Source organism: Anabrus simplex, chromosome 5 (assembly GCF_040414725.1).
Source record: "Anabrus simplex isolate iqAnaSimp1 chromosome 5, ASM4041472v1, whole genome shotgun sequence".
NCBI lineage: Eukaryota > Metazoa > Arthropoda > Insecta > Orthoptera > Tettigoniidae > Anabrus > Anabrus simplex.
This window is the reverse complement of record NC_090269.1, coordinates 79,293,593-79,318,587: the sequence shown is the minus strand read 5'-3', so window position 1 is coordinate 79,318,587 and position 24,995 is coordinate 79,293,593. Positions and strand designations below refer to the sequence as shown.

At 36.4% G+C, this 24,995-nt stretch overlaps 1 protein-coding gene across 9 annotated transcripts in view; it reads left to right on the top strand.

Annotated features, from left to right (window-relative positions):
* The first annotated feature begins 8,268 nt into the window (after positions 1–8,268).
* Glut1 (Glucose transporter 1) overlaps positions 8,269–24,995 on the top strand; it is a 250,614-nt gene continuing 233,887 nt past the window's right edge. For 3 of the 9 annotated variants that reach the window (XM_067146970.2, XM_067146968.2, XM_067146969.2), the window contains exon 1: positions 8,272–8,574. In XM_067146970.2, coding sequence (XP_067003071.1) covers positions 8,293–8,574 — 282 coding nt within the window. In that variant the 5' untranslated portion in view covers positions 8,272–8,292. Of the gene's footprint in view, positions 8,575–24,995 lie in introns of all 9 variants that reach the window. The other 6 variants (XM_067146972.2, XM_067146966.2, XM_067146964.2 and 3 more) reach the window with 5 other exon arrangements.

Here is a 24,995-nt window from a genome sequence, read left to right as displayed (position 1 = left end):
GTGAAATACTGAACTAATGGTATGGTAGTTCCCACACTTGTCAACAATTGCTTTCTTGGGAATAGGTGTAACAACATTCTCTCTAAAATCAGATGGCACTTGTCCCTTTATCATACATCTTACACAATAAATGGAATAAACTCACCTTGCTGGTTTCTCCTAAGGGAGTCAATAATTTTGAGGCTATGCCATCAATTCCAGATGCCTTGTTCCTACTTAGGTGTCTCGAAGCTCTGAATTTATATAATATGATTTCATAATAAAGGGATTTACTAGTTGTGAAGACAGAGAACCTTCATGGTTGGCTACTCTGAATCTTATTCAAGAGCATTGGCGATTTTCTGCAGATGGATAGAAAGTTGAAAAATGTATCCTTAGAAAAATGTATGGGCCCAGAGTACTCCCAGATGGAACCTACCAACTAAAAGGGAACTCTGAACTATACCAGGAGTTGGAAATGGCAAACACCGTCATGTGATGTAGGCAGTTGAAATTTTACAGGCACCTTTCACAAATGGACAACAATAGGCTTGCCAGGATCTTCTAACTGATTAAAAACTGTAAGACTGGAAGCCTTTGACTCAACAAAGTCCATACCTGAATTTTCTGGGATTTCTGACCTTGGATGTCCTAGACCACTCCAAAATCTGTGATACGGTTAATTCTTAGTTCCCGCCACCAAAAAAGTACTAAATCCTAGAAACCACTCACACAGGAAAGAAAGGAAAAAGTATTAGCTGGGCTCAAGAGATATTGAGAACTAAAGCAAAGATAAAAAGAAAGAGATCGTAAGTGTTCCCTAGTTGCCTTAAATCGATAAAAATAAATAAATGTTGTAATAAATAATATGGTCTCATTTCTCAGAAGATTATTTTCTTAATAATGAAGTACATTTACTCAGAAGCTTATTGAACAGCAAATATATCTGCTCTTATTACAATTATAAGGTATTTGTGAAGGCTTTGGCTATGAAGGTTATAAAATAAACTTTGTGCAGAAGTATTTGAGCCAATATTCTTGATAATTTGGTTTTCTTACTTGTTACAATTCATACAGTAATGAAGTATAAATATGAAATTTGAAGTGGGTACTATATTCAATAACATGCTATATAATCTTTATTTGCTGTATATCTGAGCTGTTGACTAAGTTTTTATACTGGAGTTGAACTGACATTTGTAAGGTTACATAGAAATCTCATTGAGCAAAAGAGGCACTACACCACATTAAATTATTTTGTTACTTTCTTTAGATTGTGAAATACTATGGAGTTGAATGATTGTCAGAAAACAATTAAGCTACTGTACAAAATATTTTGTTTATACTTCGCTCATACATGGACAGTATATGAAGGGACAAAATGTTCAGCGAGTAAACAAATAAACTTAATTCTGCTTTTCTTTCCTCTCTTAAAACTTCAGTCTTCTTTAGCTAACATTTGAAGAGCAGACCTCTTTCACAAGTACACATCTTCAACATTGTAGTTGTACTTCACATTTATAACACTATGTAATAATTTTTTTTTTTCTTTTCTTGGTGCTTATTGTGTAAAAGTAACATGGCCAAACATGAATATACCATTAGTTTTTTCCAAATGTTGACACTTCAATATTTTAAGGATTTTAAAAAATATTTTAAATTTACAGTTTTTCTGGAAAAGTGGTTACCAATAGATGGTTGTTATTTGAAGTTCCAACTTTATTAGTATAAACCCAGAAGGCTTTAATACATAAATGTCTTTAACAGGCCATCATTATATATTGATCATCATCATCATCATAATTTCCCTTTATCCAGCTGTAGCCGGGTAGGGGCAAATATGGTTCCTCTCCACTTTCTTCGGTCTTTCCACCACTCCTCCTCCAACACTGTGTCCCAGTCCAGGTTTCTTTCTATAATGTTGCGTTAGATGGTATCCTTCCATCTCAATCGTGGTCGTCCACGGCCTCTCCTTCCTTGGATTTGCATTTCCATCACCTTTATTGGCATTCTTTCGTCGCTCATTCGCTTTATGTGCCCAAACCACCTTAGTCGGCTCTTCTCTATTATATCATTAATTTTTTCCACTCCAATTTCTTCCCGGATTTTCTCATTCCTTATTTTGTCTCTTCTACTCTTCTGTATCATCCTCCTCAAGACCTTTATTTCGGCTGCCTGTATTCGACTCTCATCCTTTGTCATTATCCAAGTTTCTGCTCCGTAAGTTGTTATGGGTACATAATACATCTTGTACATAGTATCCTTTGCTTCCATTGGCACATCTTTGTCCCATAACATGTTTCTTACACTATGATAGAAACAACTTCCAGCTTGAATCCTTTTACTAATCTCAGCATCCAGTCGAGCATTCTCCATTAATTCACTCCCCAGGTATTTAAACATTTCCAGTACTTCCAGGGGCTTGTCTGCAAGTCTAATCTGACCTTTCCCTTCTTTCTCCCCTCTAGTCATAACAAGAGTTTTACTCTTTTGTACACTTATTTTCAATCCACATTCTTCGATCTTCCCATTTGTAACCGCACTTTCGAGCGTACATAAATAAAAATAATAATGGAAATAGTAAATAACATAATAATAATAATAATAATAATAATAATAATAATAAGGTAATACAAGTAGTAAATAATATAATAATACTTAATAATATGAATAAGGAGGTAGAAAAATGACGCAGTGGCGGAGAATTCATATAAACCAAATCAGGGAATACTTACAGGCCTAAAAATGACAACTAAGACAGGATGTGGAAGCTGCGGGAAGCCCTTATCGAGGTCCATGGGAACGTATGACGTTATGGGGGAGAAAAGACTTAAAAGAAACACCCTCTAGCTCAACTATATTAAAAATAACAAGAAAGTTTTACATAATACCGGTACAGTACCACGACACGGAAACAAGACATACTTAAGTAACTTAACATAAAACTTGATTTAACAATGAAGGTGATGCTACATTAAAGGTATAGTTTAAAGCGAAAGTATTTAATGGATGAAAGAATTAAAGGTACGGCAATTGGAACCTAGGGTAAACTCGGACTCATCAAATTAAACTTTTATGATGACATTAAGCGAAGAAATAATGAAACACAAAGGAATTAAACTAAATGAAACAAAACCGGAAAACATTGAGAATAACATTGCAAAAACACTGAAATAACACTTACTTCGGAAAGGCAGGAGTTCCCGAGGGTAGCCCTCGAACGCGAACGCTCGCGAGGGCGGTCGGATGGAAAATGACGCCGAGCTCACGCATCATAATTCGAAGCCGGCCACAAGACCGGAAATGGCCCGATTACAATCAACCAATAAGATCAAACTTACCCTAGATTCATGGACCTTTTTGCCAATAGGAAATCTCGTGACCATATATAGTAATATTAACATCGTTAGCAATTGCACAAGTTCTGGAACATTACGATTACAACACCAAAATTTCATCATAGGAAACCGCGCTTGCAGTACAGGTACAGGATGCTCCAAAATAAATCACCTTACAAATTTTACATCAGATTACATAAAAACTACATTTTAAAAAAAATCACTTCAAAACACTTTCGAATGTTGCTATGTTCATACAGTTCCATATTATCGTGATGTTTCCATATTTAAAAAAAAAATTACAAACATATTTTAGTTACACAAAAACTTTAAAATTTATATTTCTGAATACACTGTAGTTCCAATTCTCCATCCCACCGACCGGTGACACCATTCACCACATTCAACTGTTCTTGAACCTTCCTGTCGTCTTCTCTCCAAATCACAATATCATCTGCAAATAACATCATGTTCATTTCTCTTCCTCCATATGCTGCTTTTGCTGTTCTCATGATGTCATCCATTACTATTGTAAACAGGATTGGTGATAGAACACTTCCCTGTCTCAGCCCACTAGTTATTTTGAACCTACTTGTCCTACCAACTTGTGTTTGCACGCAACTACAACATTCCTTATACAATGCCATGATCATTTTTATTAATCCCTGTCCAATTCCTTTTTGCACCAGACTGTCCCAAACTTTCATCCTGGGGACACTGTCTTATGCCTTTTCAATGTCAATGAATGTCATCACCATATCATTCCCGTACTCCCAATGCTTTTCCATTATTTGTCTCATAATGAAAATGGGCTCTATTGTTGACCTTCCACTTCTGAAACCAAACTGATTTTCCTGTATCTGATTCTCAACCCTCAATATATTGATATATTGATATTTTCACAAAATGTCTTCCTGCCGTTTGTGAATTTATTTGCTGCTCTGTGGTTATAAATATGGTTGATAGTTGTCTTTTAACTGTAATATGTTAGCATCCAGAGCTTGTAAATGACCAGAATACACATTTTAATGTATGCAGACATTACATTGGATCTAAATGAGTAAAACATAAAATTGTTTTGGGCACAAAATTCTGTGAGGCATACCTTACCGTACTTAGTACCGTGTACCTATTAAAGACCAAAATGTTGCATGGACTCTTCATGTGACTTGTGAAAGCTGAAGATCTACTTGAGAGAGTTGGTGTGGAACAAGAAAGTGTATGGCATTTGCATTTCCTTGAATATAGTAAGAGCTACAAATCATCATGACAACTGTTACTTTTGTATAGTGGACATAACACATTATAAAATTACCAAGAACAGAAAAAATATTCCATATCCTAGCACATCATCCATATCATACAGTACCATATTCCAGCACAAAATTGGCTATTTCTGAAGAGGAGGTGAAGCAAGTGATGATAGTGATTTCAGCTGTAATAATTATAGCATTTCTAGGATAAAAGGCTGTGCTCATTGCATCCTGATTGCTCAATAAATCTTGCAGCATCATCATCATCATATAATAACATGTTTTATTTATTCTGGCAAAGTTAGGGATGAACTCCATTTCTTCCACTTAACCAGTCTGAATCTAGAACACTGCTGATCATAACTGCTGATGACAATAAGATGAAAAAATATTAACAATAACAGTAATAGTATTAATAAAATAATCAAAGTGATATTAAAGAAGAATCATATCATATAAAAAAACAAATCATATCATCTATATACAAATATTGTGTGTACATAAAACATATGAATAATAAGTATTAGATACACTAATTAAAAGGAAGTTTGAAAAATATATTAATTTCAAGAAGATAGCAAAATATCCCCTTCAATTGAGATATAAAGAATAAGAAGAGAAAAATATGTGAAAGGAAGAGGGGAAATAATGATGACGAGGCGTTTTCAGGTCAAAACTAGATTATTCCTGCATGTTTACCTAGTATTTTGACACAGGCATGTTTAAAAGCAGAGTTGCTGGACATCCTTCTGACATCGACTGGTAAGAGATTCCATTGTCAGGCTGCGGTAATGGTGAACGATTTTGTGTAGATTGTTGTTCTGTGTACAGGAAGGGATAAACACATGGTGCTGCAGGATCTGGTATTTTTGTTATGGTCTTTGGAGAGGAGTTTGATGCAATCATGGAGATAGACTGGTTGAGAAATTTTAAGAATATTATGCAAGAAGCAAAGAGTATGAAGTGTGCATTACTCTTGCAAGTGAAGCCAGCCAAGCTTCGTGTACGACTCTGACATACAGTAAGGCATGAGGATTTTGCATTCTTTTGCTAAATGTACAAAAATCTTCATTTTTTTTTTTGTAGTGATGCTAATAGTGTCTGTGAACACATTACAGTTCCTTATGAACCAGACCAACGATTTTTTTTATTTTTATGGATGGCTGAAGTACAAGTCCCCAAGCTGCCTGAATGCACAGTGAGAAAAAAGTTGTCTTTCATTCCAGTAGCTCATTTTGCTCATCTTAGCGAGACATGAAAATATCAAACTGCTCTTGGAGAAACTCAACTATGGGTTTTACAATTGGGATGTTGGTGGTGATTTTAAAATGTTGGGATCTCTTCTGGGGCCTCAAGGTGGCTACATCAGTATTCTTGCTTTCTCTCCCTATGGAATAGCAAGGCAGATAATCAACATTACACCAGTAAAGAGTGGCCAACAATAAAAGAATTGGTTCCAGCAGGTGCATCCAACGTAAGAGATGAAACCTTCGTGTCCAGGGAGAAGATTCTGTTACCACGACATCATAAACTTAAGACTATAAAGCAATTCATCAAAGCTTGGGATAGCAACAGCAAGGCTCTTTACATTATAAAACTAGGATACTAGTTCATCACTAAAAGAGGGCAATAAAATGCATGTCATTTTAAGTAATTTTGCTTTGATGTTATGGGTAGGACAATATTCATACTTACTGAATTATTTTACTGCAGCGAGACAAATGTTCCCCTAGTTATCTGAAGCAGAAACAAAAGGTGGAATATTTACCAGATCTCAGATTTGAGTGATGTTACAATCTAAAGAACTTGCAGATGAAATGATTCTTGATGAACATAATGTTTGGGATACTTTTAGAATGGTGGGGCAATGGTTTTTGGGAACCAATGAAATGAGAGTTACATGCAACTGGTAGAGAATTTGCTTGAGTAATCATGTGCTGTAGATGTAGAATGTCAGTGAAAATGCACTCTTTCTTTTCTCATAATGATTTCATTACACAAAATTCAGGAGATGTAAGCGAGGAAAATGGTTCCATCTGGACATTCACCTGGTAGAAAGAAGGTATCAGGGACATTGGGAATGTGCTGTGATGGGAAACTGTTTGCACAGAGGGTTCGAAAACTTATAATAGAAAAAGCCATTCTAATGTACATTTTTGAATGGCACTGTTGTAAGTACTGAAAATTCAGTTTTGTTCAGAATGTTTGCACTTTTTCCAACCATTTTTGAATGTTTTTTATGCCAAATTTTTTTACATGACCTTAGTTGTGTTCACTAAGCCTGTAATAATAGGAGTCCTTAAGAAAATTGAAATATTAATCAGCATAACAAAATTAAGCAATAAGCACTAAAAAAATGAGATATACAAAACTTTGTCAAATTTTGTTACATAGTGTAATTTTCATTACCCTTTGGTTAAATGTACACTCTTTTACCTGTTTTTGCACAGTTTTGTTCCTTGTTTGAAGATCCCTAACAACCTAAAATAAGCCTGATATTACTTATGACTTGTTCTTGTGTGTTTGTTTTTTCTCAGATAGAGTTTAGAGAGCTTTCCGATGGAATGTCGTTTTGTCTACAAATTTAACCTACAAAAGTACAATTCCTTCAATGCAGGTACATTAAGATTCATTTTTCCTATTTCTGATGTAAGGGTTTACATCTTCACTCAATGGAAATTATTCATTTTCTTGTATTTTTCAAGATCACTGAATATAAACTTGAGCAATATAGACCTTGTCTGGATTATTTCTATCTTCGATTTTTATTCTCCTTCACTTGTAATGTACAATATTTGACTGTTACTTCAAAATATGCTCCTTCCTCTTCATTATGAAGAAATAATAGCTTCATATCCCTTCACAGTACAATACACATTTTAGTCCTATTAGGAGGTTACCGTATGTTAATTTTTGCTTGTTTAGATTATTTTTAAATATTCACTTTCAGGCTGGGCCTGCATTCTGTGTGGTGGTTGTAGTGCTAGTCTCTTTTGCACTTTGAGATGATCAGGAAACTTTCTAACATTTCATTTGAAGACATTGGGTTAAGAAGCATTCTTACTTTGAAGATTGTCATATCTAAGGCGAATTAGTTTCATGATACTGTTCCAGCAATATAATTCATTCTTTCACAAATGGTTTTTGCAAGTCAGTTTATATCACACTTGATAGTAGCTGGCCATAGTGGACGGACAAAATAAATATCATTAGCAGGTATGAACTTGTGATTCTTTACATTATAAAACTAGGATACTAGTTCATCATTAAAAGAGGGCAATAAAATGCATGTCATTTTAAGTAATTTTGCTTTGATGTTATGGGTAGGACAATATTCATACTTGCTGAATTATTTTACTGCAGGAGAATGTGTATTTAAAAATGGATTCTTTTTATTCCTTTCTTAAAATTCCACAATAGAGATTTGATTATATAATGGCTATGGATGTGACATACTTGTTATAAAATAAATTAGGAAAAAGATAAGTCAGTATCCAACATTATTTTGTATCCAATGTGGATTTGGAACATGGCCTTAAGAGTATCAACACCCTTAACAGTGCGCAGTTGAGTCTATACATGACTATAAGTAGCCATAAAAGGTGAAACACTTTTAGTGTAAGGAGTAAGAATGGATACTGTCGTCCACTAACGTGAGGGCCATGCATAGTGTGTAACCTAGGACCATGCATGGCTGCAGTCTGCAGAAGCAGGTGAGCGTGATGAGCATGAACCTGAGCGCCAAGCTGGACGAGCTTCAGCGTGGAGACCGTCAACTCGAGACGACAGTAGCGCTGTGTGAAATCCGGTCGCAGCTTCAGGAACTGACCAAGTCGGTGGAGTCATGTCAGAGCGAAGTGAGCGAAGTGAAACGGGACATGGTGGCCATCAAGCACGAGCTGGATACTGTCCAGCAAGTGAAGGAAGAGATCGAGGAGTTACGGGAGTACGTGGACCGACTGGGCGAGCAGAGCCATCGGCGAAAGCTACGCTTACTCGAGCAGGTAGTATCATATGCAGCATGACCTCTCATGCATGCTGTAATAATTTTAGTTATATTAAGAAAAACATATGCTCTAGTTGAACTACCTAAAAGTTTGCAATGTTTTGTAGGCATTCACACACACACACACACACACGTACGTACGTACGTACGTACATAGAGAATATGTAGTATACATACGCACATTTATTGACTGGCTATAACTGCAATTTATTGCAATTTTTTAAAAAGGAAATAAGTGTATACGGTACTGTATTTATAAATGTTGTTCTAATATGAATATAAATATTAGGGTAAATTTTTAAAATTCATTGCTATCACTAGTGTTATACTTCAATAATTCAAGATCATGTAGAAGTGTAACAACAATGAATTTTTATCTTCTAAAAGTATGTCCTCTTTTTATCCTTATTAAAAACATTACACTGGAATCACTACCAGGTTGTGATCATTTTCTAATTAGATTAGTACTAATTACTCTATATTGGTGTATGTTTTATCCCTATATTTTAAAACTTACTTTTGTATGTTGTTGCATGTTTCTTATATGTAGGCAGTAGAAAATGAAGTAGGTATATAGTAAATACGAGTATTAGTTAAGTACTTCTGTTATCTGTGATGTATTTTGTAAGGTGGGGGCGTGATTAGTGCAATGTCTTAGCTGCTGTCTTTCCACCAGGAAGGCTGAGGTTCAAATCTTGACAATCCTGGGTTGGAATTTTTACCTGAAAAAGAACGTGGCATCTGGAAGATCCAGCCTTAATCCCCTACCAAAACCAATGTGAATCAATGTGGCTCCAGCAACCCCATAAATACCGGGGATAATCTGAAGAAAGTTTAGTTATTTCAGGTCACTTATTTTTAAAAGATGAGCATGATGAGTGAGTGCCATGGCTTAGCTGCTGGTTGTCCATGTAGATAGTTGAGGTTCAAATCCTGGTGGAATCTGGGTTGGAATTATCACCACAAAAGTCATGTGGTGCCAGGAAAGGCATCCAATCTTTAACCTCTGTCCAGAGCACAAAATGAACCTGGGTAACTCCAGCAACTCCCAGAAATATCTGGCATAAGCCGATCTGAGATCTGAGTCAAATATTTGTTATTTACTTCCTTAATTAAAAGGCTGCCTCAAAGGGTAAGCTCAAGTATAATAAGAAAGATTCAGGAGAATTGAAATAAAATAATCCCAATAGTTTGTGACCAATATCTGGTATCCATTTACATTAATGTACCACCCTACTCGCTTCAGTTCTGAACATATGTATTATGCCTCATAATGCCTCATAATGTTACTTTGTATGCCATTCACCATTCAAATGAGAGCATCCTTGAAGAAGGAATGAAATAGTAAAATGATAGTGCTGAGTTGCCGAACAGATTGTTAGAATAGTCCCTCTGATCTGTGAGGTAGGTGAGTTGATGGATAACCATTCCTTGATCATACTGGTTATTGCTTGCAAAATTTGTTGTTACTGAGTCTGTTTGAGTATTAACAAGGTCATCAGCCAATGGATGAAGATGGTGATTCTCCTCCTATAGTTTTGCATGTTTTGGTTTAGTGCAATTTTCTTTGCTTTGTGTATGTACGTACATTATACATTACAAGGGTGCATACAAAGAAAAACATGCAAATGCAAAAGAAACTTTAAAAAAAGCATGAAATTGGTAATATGGATTTTGAACACACAATAATTATTGTTTGGCAGATCAGTACTGTGTATAGCCACCTCAGAGTCTGAGGCATGCTTGAACACAAGGCACCAAAGAATCCAAATTGTTTTGGGGCATATTATCCCACTTTTGAGTAGTAACTTCATTCAGTTGCTGAATGTTAGTGGAGGATTATGATGGTGAGCAATTCAGTTCACACGATGCACGTTCATCACAGCTCATATCACAGAATATGCTAGCCAACCATTCGCTGTATGCTAAGTGTCCCAAGGAACTAATTGACAACTCTGGCTTGATGTACACGAGCATAATGCTTCAGTAGTGTAAAGCTCTCACTCACAGTGACAGCTAGTCCTGTAACTTCAGTAGTGTCAAGTTCTCACCCACAGTGATAGCTAGTCCTGTAACTACAGGTCAGAAGATATTTCTCTGTATAGCAGACCAGTCACGTTATCCTGGATAGGAATTGGAGGCACACGTTAGCCAAACATGATCCCGCCCCAAAACACAACGGAACCCCCTTGTTGCTGATGGCATTCTAGGATGAAAGATCTCTCACTGTATCATCTCCAGACTCTAATGCTCTTGTTGTATGGCTACAAGCTTAAGGTATACTCATCAGAAAAGTGTGTGAACTTCCACTGTTCATTATACCCTGGGCTACGAGTTATTGCCCACCTCACATGAGTTAACCTATGATGTGGTTTAAGAGGAGCTTTTGGCACAGACCTCCTTGATATTATTTTGCCATTGTGTAGCTTATTTCACACAGTCTGATCTGACACATTCACTCCAGTGGTCCTCCAAAGATTCTGTTAGAATGAGGTGGCAGTAGCAGTGGACCTAAGACGTGCTGAAAGCGATAAAGTCCTTTATCAATCAACAACCCTTTGTGTATCCCTAAAATTTTCAAAACTATGTACAGACATCACTCTGACTCATTACAACATGAACAGTAACATCCACATGTTGCCATCCTTTTTGCAGTAATGTCAACTCAAATACAGTTAGGAGCAGAAATAGGTATACTTGTGTGTTTACCTCAGTCCTACACATACTGCCTATACAGCACAGCCTTTACAAGTGGTGGTGGTGGTGGTGGTGTTAAATTGGCTGTCACAGCAAATGCCTCCTGTTGGACAAATATTGAACCTGATATGGGTTTAGCATCGCTGTGTCTCATCGACCTACAGTGTGTACTGTAAACATGTTTGGGGAACCATTTGAGATAGTAATATGCAAAAATATTTTTAAGCATTATATTTCCCCTCATGAATACAGCCCCTCAATAAAAATTGAAAATAGGAGCAGAGCAAAGCCATCTGGTGTCACTGTTAATGCGTGAATACCTTTAGGAAGATTTCTATTCCTAATCTCCCTTCCCCATTTTCTTTTTTTTCAAGAATCTGATGATGGCTTTATATTGTAAACATTCCTGTTGCTAATATGATATAGGCGTTTGTGGGCTTATATCATGTCTACAAATAAGGGCTGTGAAACCCTCAATTCATGTTGCTGCTTCTTCCCAATTGACTTCTCATTGTTCGTATCCATTTGACTGTTCCTATTCATGTTCCTGCCATTCTATACATGTCTTGCTTTGTCATTACTTACATAGTTGTATATCTTTGGTAATACAGAAGGGATGTGTGGAAATTAAAAATCTCAATTCTCAGATCCTTCTGAGCTAAATTTTTATAAATATGGGGTCAGATTTTGAACAATGAATGAAAATCATCATGAAATTATTGTCAATTTTATCATTATTCTTATTGGAAATAAGTAAGCCTACTACATGTGATCAATAAGCATAATTCTGTACGTATAATAATACATAATTTTAAAAGTTACAGATCATCCTCTGTGGGAATACTTTACAAAATGTTGAGATACATATTTTGTAATTACATAATGTTATATTTTTGTTTTCTATGCAACATCAAAAGTAAGAAAACAAAAATTAATTTATGTGACAGTTCTAATGCAGTTTTAGTGGTGATTATTCCTCTTCATTAACTTCTTAATTACGGTAACTTAAATAAATCCAAGCTTGTTGATACACTCTTGTACAGAATGATGTAGAGCTACTCTATTAATTTGCATACATATCTCTCAAGTCATTCTGCATATCAACTTATGCTAAAGAGTATGTCTTTTTATTTTCCGGTTCAGTTGTATTTTAATAACTGTATGGTTTGTCAGCTGTATAGATATTTTTAACTATTTGAATTTTCAAGCAATGAAGTTGGGGCTGTTATGTAAATAACACTATCCCAAAATTCTACAGAAAGATATGTCCATTATCATCATTAATGGAAGTAACATTGTGTTAATAGTGTCAACTTATGTGAACTGTTTCTTTTTTGTTTTCTGTAATTATTGTATATAAGTTGTAATATCCTATATTTTGTGTTTCTGTAGGAATATTGTTTTCTCCTTAAATAAAGTTACATTTATAGAAAAAGTTATGTTTTTATTTTTATTTCTATATGCATGCTTTTCTTTCTTTTAACTGAAAGTCTTTAAAAACGATCCCTTACCAAGATACCAGTTGTTCAGAGGATCAGTGGTAGACTGTCCGACTCATGATCTCAAGTTTGCAAGTTCGATCCTATCTGACGTAGTCACTTTCTGAAGGATGATCAAATATCTTAACACTCTATTATTGTTGACAAGCTAAAGATCTCTGGTGGTGGATTTGGTGTCATCCAACAAAGTTAAAATTAACTGTTATACTAACCATTTCTAAAGAATTCCACTCTTATTGCAAGAGAGCACAATCGGAATATCAAAATTGGTAGGCCGCTTAAATGACAACATTTCAGAAGGGCTGCACTACGGTAGCTGAAGCCGTATGATTATTAGTTTATGTCTGTAATTTTTTATGATTTATAACAAGCTTAAATTGTTTCCAAATAATTATTTTTATTAGTATCTTATCCCGGACACACATTTAGAAATTTGTTTTGGGGGTTCCTGGATCTTTTGTAAGAGATGATGAAATGAGAAATGAAAATCTACAGCCTGTTTCCAGTCATTCGACTGGGTCAGAAATTGAATGAATGAAGCCCCCATCTAGCTACGAGGTTAGGAATTGCCAGGTGCCGAAGCCTGTCGCACTCCTCTGAGGCAATGATTAATGACTTATGGATGAAATGATATTTGAGTGTGTTGCTGGAATGAAAGGTGAGAGGGAAAAGTGGAGTACCCAGAGAAAAACCTGTCCCGCCTCCGCTTTGTCCAGCACAAATCTCGCATGGAGTGACCAGGATTTGAACCACGGAACCCAGCGGTGAGAGGCCAGCACGCTGCCACGTGAGCCACGGAGGCTTCTTGTAAGAGTTGATATTTTGCCTAAATTTTGCATATTTGGTATTAAATATAAATTCTATATTTAAAGCATTAGTAATTCTATCTGGCCAGCGCCGTGGTGTAGGGGTAGCATGCCTCCCTCTTACCTGGAGGCCTCAGGTTCGATTTCCGGCCAGGTCAGAGATTTTTACCTGGATCTGAGGGCTGGTTCGAGGTTCACTCAGCCTACGCAATTAAAATTGAGGAGCTATCTGACGGTGAGATAGCGGCCCCGGTCTAGAAAGCCAAGAATAATGACAGAGAGGATTTGTTGTGCTGACCACATGACACCTCGTAATCTGAATTTTTCGGGCTAAGCAGTGGTCGCTTAGTAGGTCAAGGCCTTTCAAGGGCTGTAGTGCCATGGGGTTAGGTTAGGTTAGGTCAGTAATTCTATCATAAATTTACAGATAGTTATGGGACAAATAAATCACCATTGCACTAGCTGATTAATAATAATAATAATAATAATAATAATAATAATAATAATAATAATAATAATAATAATAATAATAATAATAATAATAATAATAATATTTAGTTGTAAATGATTTTAAAATAACTGATTTTTAATCTATCATACTGATCATCATCATACTAATCATCATCTGCAGTTTCCAGCTGTTAGCCAGGTCTGCGTGGAACATAAGCCTCTCCATCTCCTCTTGTCTTCCCACTACTTCTCCCTAGTCACTCTCGCCCAGTCCTCTCCTCTTCTCTGTACACATTCTTCCACTCCTTTTATCCACTTGTCTCTTGTCTTCCTCTTGGCCGTTTACCTGTTATCTGAATCCTCCTCGGTATTCATTCTGTCATTCTCTTCATGTGTCCATACCATCTAAGTCTAGATTCCTCTATCCTATTCTGAAATGGCTCTTCTTTTACTATATCTTGAACCTTCTCATTTCTCGTCTTATCCCATCTTGTCACTCCTATCCTGATTCTCAAAAATTTCATTTCACTTGCCTGTATTCTCTGACTCTGACTCATTACCCAAGTATCAGCTGTATATGTCAGAACAGGTATATAGTACATTCTGTATATCACCCTTTTGCTTGTCTGAGGGACATCCTTGCTCCAAACCAGGCTTCTGACACTTTTCAGGAATGCTCCTGCTTGTCTTTCACGCTCAATTATTTACTTATAACTTCTTCCACTTTCCTCTATGATATTTCCTAAATACTTGAAACTCTCTACCTTCCTAAGCTGTTCCCCTCCAAGCATTATCCCTCTCGTAGGTCTCTCCTTCTTTCTAGTTGTGATCACTATCTCGCTCTTTTGGCCATTAAATTTTATCCCATATTGTTCCACCTCCTCTACCCAAGCTTCTAACTGTTCCTAGATATCCTCTTCCTTTTCTTTTTTTTTTTTTCTTTTTTTTTTTTTTTTTTGTTTTTGCTATGGGCTTTACGTCGCACCGACACAGATAGGTCTTATGGCGACGATGGGATAGGGAAGGCCTAGGAGTTGGAAGGAAGCGGCCGTGGCCTTAATTAAGGTACAGCCCCAGCATTTGCCTGGTGTGAAAATGGGAAACCACGGAAAACCATCTTCAGGGCTGCCGATAGTGGGATTCGAACCTACTATCTCCCGGATGCAAGCTCACAGCCTCTACGCGCACGGCCAACTCGCCCGGTCTTCCTTTTCTCCCCAGACTAACAGGTCATCTGCAAACATCATCACTTTCATTTTTCCTTCTCCAATTTTCCTTGCCACTTTTGTCATTATCTCGTCCATTGTTACTATGAAGAGCACTTCCTTGTTTTAATCCACCTTTTTTTCCCAAACCAGCCTGTTCTCTCTCCTCCTATTTTCACACAACTGATACTCCCATTGTACATTTCCTTCACCCTTTCTACGGTCTGTTCCTCGACACCTTTTCTCTGTAAGGCTTCCCATACCTTGTTTCTACACACACAGTCATAAGCTTTCTCAAAGTCTACTCATACTAATGTTTGTCCAACCCTTGTCCTGTTTCCCTACGGGTCGGGTATGAGGCGAGATGAATCTGTCGTGGCGGGTTTTTATGACCGAATGCCCTTCCTGACGTCAACCTCATCAGAAGAGTTAATGAGATGAAATGAATGACGTGATATATGATAGTAGGGAGAGGGTGAAACCCGGTGCCGGCACATAGCCTACTCCTGTTGAATAGCACCCAGGGGTCTGCTCAAAGCTTAACATCCCCCATCCGACGGACGAATCACCATCAACAGTGTCATATGCCCTCGCTCCATATGAGCACTGTGGAGAGGTTTGGAATTTAATCCAGGCTTTTGACACACAGTCTAGTGATTATAAACTGTATACCACCACCTCCCCTACCCTGCCGGCCAACATTCTGATGTCTCAAGTATTATTACAATATTATAAGTCCACCTGTTCAATACAATACAATATGATCCACTATTTCATATGGTCAAATGTTTTTTATACATACATACATACATACATTATCAATATAGACTGTTATGCCTTTCAGCGTTCAGTCTGCAAGCCTCTGAGAATTTACTACACGTCGCCACAATCCTCGATTTGCAATTAGTGTTGTGGCTTCATTTAGTTCTATACCTCTTATCTTTAAATCGTTAGAAACAGAGTCTAACCATCGTCGTCTTGGTCTCCCTCTACTTCTCTTACCCTCCATAACAGAGTCCATTATTCTCCTAGGTAACCTATCCTCCTCCATTCGCCTCACATGACCCCACCACCGAAGCCGGTTTATGCGTACAGCTTCATCCATCGAGTTCATTCCTAAATTAGCCTTTATCTCCTCATTCCGAGTACCCTCCTGCCATTGTTCCCACCTGTTTGTACCAGCAATCATTCTTGCGACTTTCATGTCTGTTACTTCTAACTTATGAATAAGATATCCTGAGTCCACCCAGCTTTCGCTCCCATAAAGCAAAGTTGGTCTGAAAACAGACCGATGTAAAGATAGTTTCGTCTGGGAGCTCACTTCCTTCTTACAGAATACTGCTGATCGCAACTGCGAGCTCACTGCATTAGCTTTACTACACCTTGATTCAATCTCACTTACTATATTACCATCCTGGGAGAACACACAACCTAAATACTTGAAATTATCGACCTGTTCTAGCTTTGTATCACCAATCTGACATTCAATTCTCTTAATGATATTATAAAAATATGGATCCATTTTAGTTTTAGACTCTCAAAATCTCATGTTTAATCACGTTTTAATCTTCAAACTGTTAATTTCACTCTCTTTTAACATACTTTGGTGCATTATCGTTGTTTTAGTTGTTATTGTATAATGTTTTACGAAACCAGTTTTCAACATTTTAACCTATAATTTATAAGTATATGTATTATTATTATTTTTTAAGATTGATATAGGCTGATGATGCCCCTAAGGAGGGTGAAACATGTACCTTTGACTTTTATGTATTATGTATAAAAAACATTTGACCATATGAAATAGTGGATCATATTGTATTGTATTGAACAGGTGGACTTATAATATTGTAATAATACTTGAGACATACGTCAACTTCAATACGGAACCAAAATGAGAATAGTCACTTGTAACAACATTCTGATGGTGAACATTTTTTCGACCAACGGGACTCGAAACGGCTAACTCGGTGTCAGACCGTTTAGACTTCAGCGCCTTAACGATCACGGCCACCAGGCGGGCTAAAGTCTACTCACACTAATAATGTTTCTAAATTGGATATAAATATTACAATTGAAGTTCACGTTATGGTATGTTCTTCAGGCCTTACCAACTCCTCCTTGCTGACCTGCTTTCGTACTCACCCCAGTTAGTCAAGCTCTCAGTAGGAAGGCAGTAGAAGTTCAAACAAAATTTCTAAATTGGTCTAAAAATAATATGCTTTTTATAAATCGTTATGATTCTAGAAACAATACAAATTCTTGTTGATCTTCATTAGCTAATGACTTTGTTTTCCAGCATTAGATTATTTATAAATCAATCTAACTTTCAGAAGGGTAGAAGGAAGTTTCAGGGTAGGGGTAGAGATGTGGACCATCTACCTCTAAATACCTTTATCCTTGTCTGATATGCTGAAATGGATCTATGCAAGTAGGCTAGAGTAGATTTGTAAGGTAGTTTGTTTTTAATTTTCTGATTTTGATGGAAATCTCAACAAAACAGATAGTTTTCATTTAATACCTGATGATAGATTTGAAAAACAAATTCCTGTTGTGTTAAAGAATAATTGACTACTTATTCATTCATATAATATATATCAGTAATAGTCAAGAGACTGAGGCAACCTGAGTATTTGCTTAGCCTTTAATTCCTGCTCTTCTGATGTCCATGTAATCATCGAACTATCTATCATAAGTATAACGTGCTCCAAATTTTTCAACTATTCTACGTCATTCTACGTCTGCTATGCTTGACATGCTGCTACTAACCTGCGTGTGTGTGTGTGTGTGTGTGTGTGTGTGTGTGTGTGTGCTCTCTTCGCCCGTCCAGTTTGTACTGTTCGTGCTGCTTACCCTCCCTCCTTTCTTCCCCCACCGCCTCGCTGTGCAATGTGTACCGTCTGCTCTCGTCTTTTCTGGACGTTTCCATCGGAATATAAATAAGGCCTGCTCTGGGCTTGATCGGCGAGTTGAATGAAGACGACGACTTGTGTGGAGGGAGGACTTTATTTTACTTACGCTAGCGGCTGGTCCGTGTGCAATGTTTCTTTTTAAATGGTGTTTAATGTTCATGATTGAAGCTCAAGGACTGCTGGACGGGTGAGCGAACTTTAAATTTATTTTCCCTTGCCATACTTCACTTTCCTTTTAATGCTGCACTTCTTGATTTCATCATGCCGTACTGGCTACAAATGACTGTTCACGCAAATAATATTGCTAGTCTGAGCTGTTGACAGTGGTGTTTTTCTTGCAACTGCATTACGATCTCTTTTCAAAATTTGACTTTCAATTACGTCAAGTGATTACTGTGATATGAACCACTGGATTCCAATAGACTTGGTGAACAAACGCAAGAATAGGACTAATTGTAATTTTATTAACGCCTAGCTTCTGTTTGAAAATTTGAATTCCATCAATGCTTGTAGGTTCTATTTTTCCTAATCCCTGTTGCCAGCCTTAGGTACTGTTCTCTTTCACGTCCTTCCCTTTTTCCCCACGTTCCTGTCCCAGGTTTTATCTTTTCTTCTACTTTTGCTATTGTACAGTGGCCTAATGCCTTTCAAACTTTCTTAAAATTTTCGTATTAATGGGTAATATCTGTTTACCGTTTTGTAGGATACTCCCAATGTAAACTATTGTAAAATTCATCTTGCCTCGAGTCTAACTGTTTTCTTTAAATTGAAATTAGTGTTGTTAAATGATCGTCCCATATGTTTTTTGGAAATCAGAAGTATCTAATCTTTAAAATATTGTTGGATTCTTTATTATCTGTTTCACTTTCTTTGGCTTGTAAAAATCCTTGGTGTTTGTGCTAATATATTATTGTTATGAAAAAACTGTTCCTTCATTTTCCCTGATTATCACACGCATTTCCATGTCCTTTAATTATCTGTACTTACCTCGGGTTCCTCTAAAAAAAATGGACACAGTAAAATGCTTCCCTATGCGCTCTGCTGAAATCCTTCACTTTGAAAATTGAAATCTGAGTACTTGTGCATGTATGGATTTTTCTGGAGAGTTGTAAATCTTTTTCGTGGCATGCCATCACTTGCATAGATTGGTGTTTGTTACTGCGTTAGTCGGACTAGTGTCCAAGTTCATGACTTAGTTATATTCTTCTATGATCGTGTTTGTTTTGTTGGTATTTTGACTTACCATTTCCACTCTGGTGTATTGCGAGATTATTCTGAGTGTACATACTTACCCAAATACGACATATATTCATACCCAAGCTACCATACCAACGTCACATAAGTCTTTGCAGTATATTTTGCTGATATAAATATGGAGGACCAACAATGTGAGTTTGTATTTGGGAGATGGTGTGTTTGAACTCCACTTCAGAGCCGTGAAGTTGGTTATCCATGGTTTCCCATTTTCACATTAGGTAAACGGATCCCTTCCTTACCAGTCCTAGCCCTTTAGCCCTGTCCTACCTCATTGTTGCCATAAGACCTGCAGAGTCCGTGAAATGTAAAAATGATAGCAAAAAATGCCATCTGTATACTATTCTATCAATAGTTTCACATGGAACTTTTAATAAAGTAGACCTATACTACTTCTATGAAGGTACTGATACCAGAACAAGATACCAATCAAAAGCTGTAGTTCTCATTACTACTGAGAACACACAGAAAGTAAACAAATTTAAGATTTATGTAAATTTACAGATAGTTAAGTATCCCATGTAGATCTATTTTAAAAAAGGAAAGTATTCACAAAGTGAAAATTATGGCATTTTCATATCAAATATTTTTGGAGTAGTGCAAACCTGCTATTGTGAGCATGAGCCATCACTGATCAGATATCCATTGGCTTTTCAGCATGATCACTTGAATTCATGGTTTTCTGCATGTGGTTTTCACTGTCCAAGTGTTGTGAGCACGACTGTTCATTCATGATACTTTAAAGAACTTGATAACTTGATGAGTTTCTTGCTTCATGTTCTTCGTTCAAATGAGCTTGTTGAATCTACTGTATATTATTCTCCTTAATGTCAAATGAATGATCTGATACAAGAAATAGCTGCTTAGTGTCCCTAATAAAGAGTGAACTTCTGATTTCAAGAAATATGAAAATGTTGTGTCAAGAATTCCGTACTGTGATAAAATTTGATGTGGACGTTTTAAGGGCAGCAAAGTCAAATAGCAAATACACCTGAAAGAAATAAGGCAATTTAATCCTGTTCTTAAATTAGTAATGTCCATTATTTCCATAGAATATTCCATATTTTCAGTGAAACATCCCTTACTTTATTTGACAAAAGGTGGCAACCCTAGATTGATCGTACACTGTAAATATGTTGTTGATTACCGGTAGTGTCGGTTGTTACTCAAATATCTGTCTTCGTCATTTTAGTTCTCTCACAACTTCCTGAATTACCAGAGTTCAGTGTCTGTATTATTGACAGTAGCTGATATCAGTGGCGGAAATGGTTGGCCAACCTTTTATTCCCAAGATACTTAGTGGATTTGATCGCAACTGAGGTCAATGGCACTTGCACCTGAAGATGTTCAAATGTGGCAATTCTGTTTTGGTGGCTTCTGGCAGATGAAAAAATGTTTGTGGGATTGTGGGATAAAATTCTGACATTCCAGCATCTTAAAATCAATAGCAATTAATCAAATACTGAATATGTAAGAAAACTACAAATCCTTATAGACTGAACGCTGAAAGGCATAACAGTCTATAAGGATAATGAATGTATGTATGTATGTATGTATGTATGTATGTATGTATGTATGTATATTATTATTATTATTATTGATGGGATATTTTTCTGTACCATATAACCATATTCCAAATTTTTGAAAAGAAGTATTACAACTATTACTTGAAACATGACAGGGACTAAAAATCTGTGCCGTACTTCAAATGCATTGGGTAGTGAACCAGTGTTATGTACAGTGAAGGATGTCATTCTGTTTTCATATTGTTGGGGCACTCTCAAAATGTCTGTTCATGAATAGTCAAGTACAGAGATACTTCAAGTTTATGAAAGGCAACAAGTAACTGTCATTTTATAAATATTAAGCACTCAAGAAGATAGGGCCTAATTAGTCATAATTGAGCATAGCTTTAACCATATGGCTACTACCTGCATGACTGCAGTGAGTACAATAATAGTTGACTCAGCCACTCCTAATGTTGCCTATTCAGCATTGGAGGCATTTCTTTCATTTATATTTCAGAATAATCCATGCAAAACATCATAAAGGCCATTGATTGAGCTTGAAGTTATAACCTGCGACCATTGTTCCGGAAGAACCTTGTATTAGTACAACATGGATACCACCAATTACTGATGAATCCATGGAAGTCACTCAAGGTAAGAATGTTTTGGTAAATATGTAAGAAAACTACAAATGAAGCAGAAAAGCTTTCCTAGATATGACTGGAAATAAGCTTTTTGATTTAAAAAATCCTGTGCTACAATACTGTATGCATGCAGAATATGATCCAGTTGCTGTTAAGATGCAGCTTCAAAATTTTCCAGTTACGGTACCTGTCATGTTTCAAGAATTTAGTGCAATATGATTTTATCATGAATGTATATGAAAATACTGGGCTGAATATGGTAAAATGGTAACCTCCACTCCTTTTTGGCTGTAACCAACGGGTAACGTAGATGGTCTTTATTACAAGTAATTAATTTTGTGGATGGTCTTGTCATCCAGTTGAGGAGTTGAGAGTATGTTCAATGCTGTACTTCAAATGGCATTTTTCTCCTAAAGGGAATCTCTTAGGAACTTTCTTGGACAACTGGTTGTGTCAGTGAGGAGCCATTTTAGAAAAGTGGGAGACACTTACAACATCCTTATTGCATCTGAAGAGTGAATCAATTCATCTACTTCGAGGATCAGTGCCTTTCTGCTGAGATATTGCAACTACTAAAATTTATATAAACTAAACTACCATCATAAACACACTAACTTGTAACTACTAATAGGACATAGATGTTTCCAAATTTTCAGTGGTCATTGATGGAGAGATTTCTGATGATGGGAATGGTAGACCAGTCTTATATAGCTGAATCTACTTTCATTTTTTTATCAGTAAAGACATCACAATTGGGAGATATCCCAGTGGCATTGATTACTTACAGTAGTAGAATTACAAAATTAAATTAAAACATAAATTACAAACAACAAAAAATACAAAAACAGTTCCATGAAAACAAATTCAAACTTGGATCAGAACAGGAAATTGTGTAAAACAAAAATTCTTCATGATAACAAATAACAAAAGAAAAATTGAAAACTAAGTGCATTGAAACAAGAAACTAAATATCTGATTATTAAAAATGACACACTATGTGATAATTAAAAGCAATCGCATAGAAATTTGCGTAAAATAACTTGAAATTTCCCAAAATTTACAAAATATTCATGTAATGTAGGTAATACCATAATTACAAAGCAATCTCATACAAATTCACTGGTAAATATTTCCAATGACTTTACACTATGACTTAAAGTACAGTAGATTGAGAGGTACAATAACATACTATTAGCATAACATTTTGTTACAACCACCATCACACACAAATTCACAGATAACTTTATTTCCAATGCCTTAATACTATAATTTAAAGTAGTGGTATAAATATGTGGTAAAACTCACTTTTATTGTTTACCAGGAAATCAATATTATTTTATTCCTTAAAATCTACTTTAACACTGGAATTGCCACCAGATGGGAAATTTTGCAATTCAGCAGTTGCGTGACATGTGGAGCCATGATGCTTTTATGACATCATGTGTGCACACAATGTGTGGTTAGTTTGCTGCAGGATGTCTCCAGGAGTGAATTCAATGTGTTGAGTGGGGATTTACCACCTGCACATGTAACAGCACTAGTATTGTTGTTATCTCTACTTTGTTTGTGTTAATTTACTGTTCTGGTAGATCTTGGACTTCAAGAAAAAGCAGCAACGCATAAGAGATATTTTTGATAAATTAGAATATTTGGACTTGGGTGCTTCGAGTACTGACTGGGATGAGCATGAAATTCTTCCAGTGCTTCAGAGAAAAGATTCAGATCACAGTGATGCAGAAGACCTTAAAAATAATCCTGAACCAGGAAATGACACAGAGGAGAGTTTATCTAGTGATGATGAAGGCATAGTTTGAGTTCAGGCACCGACGTACTTAGGAAAGGATGGAAAACAGAGGTTGAACCAGACGACATAACATTCTTACCAAACTACCAGCCCTATTAAAGATGCAAGAAATGCTAACACTGAACTGGAGAAAATACCAACATTAAAATCAGATTTGTTCGGATAAACTGTACTCATGAAAAGAGACGCTAAAGAAACTGATTTCCAAGAGATTAATGCTTTTCTTGGACTTCTCTGTCCTGCCAGCATGTCACAATCAGCTTGACAATATCTTGTAGATGCTTGAATGTAAGATGGACTGGGCACAGAACTGTTTCATTTCAATGGGTGTGAACCGATTCAGATTTTTATTCCAGATGATACGGTTTGATATGTCGGATCCTAATAGGCTTCAAAGAAAACAGATTGACAAACCCTGCTGTGTAAGAGATCTGTTTAATGAGTTCACAAGTCATTCCAGATAGAATTACAGCCACAATGCTTTTGTCACCATCTATGAAATGCTTCACATTTTAGAGGACATTGTACTTTTAGTGTATGCCTACCAAGCTGGGAAAATACGGCTTAAAAATTTGGGTTTGTACAGACGCCCAAACTTTTTACACATCTACCATGAAAGCGTTCTTTCGAAATCAGCAACCAGGACCATTTCATGTTGATAATTCTAAAAGAGCCTCAGTGTATCGGCTGGTCAATCGCTTGTATAACAGTGGCCACAATGTGACGTGATCATTTTTTCACGTCGATTCCTCTCGCAGAAAGTAGATTACGGAGAAATTTTACTCTACTAGAACAATTCGAAAAGGTAAGAAAGAACTCTCTGCTATTTTCAGTAAACAGAGTAAAGAAAGGATGTATCCTGGTTCCATTTTTGGATTTTCCACCATGTCTACCATTGTTTCTTACAAACTGAAAGCTAACACAGTTGTGGTGTTGCTTTCTGCTATACACGAGGATGATAAACTTGATTAATCAAGTGGAGATGTTGATAAACTTGAGATAGTTACTTTCTACAACCACACAAAAAATTGGAGTGGATATAGATGATGCTCTACAGAAGAAATATACTGTATCCATGGTGGCGAACAAGTTGCCACTAGCTATGTTCTTCCTTATGATGGAATGTTGCAGAAATAAATTCATTCCTCATTTTCAGAGATAATACTCAAAAAGTGATCATCAAAAAATAAATTTTGAATACACTGGGAGAGTCACTCATAGCTGATCACTGTAAGCACCAGCTCTATCAATCCAACATTCCATATACAGTGAAGATGCGGTTATGTGAAATATATTTTTCCTCAAGGAAGCATGGAATGGATGAGGGCAAGACAGGTGAATAGGAGCAAGAGACTAGGTACTTCTACTGTCCACCAACAAAAACAATTCTGAAAACCAAAACAAGATGCCAGACTTGCAACCATCCATTCTGCAGGGAGCCCACACAACCACCTGCAAGCATTGCACTGAAGAATAAGTAGTGCTAAGAAAAACTGTGAAACAAACTAGAAGTGCTGTGAATTATATCTGTGAAATATGTTCTGAATTCAACTTCTAAAAGATATTTTTTCATTAATAATTCAAGATTTCTTCTTCGATTAGGGTTTACTGCACCAGTAAATGTTTCTAGTTTCATTTTT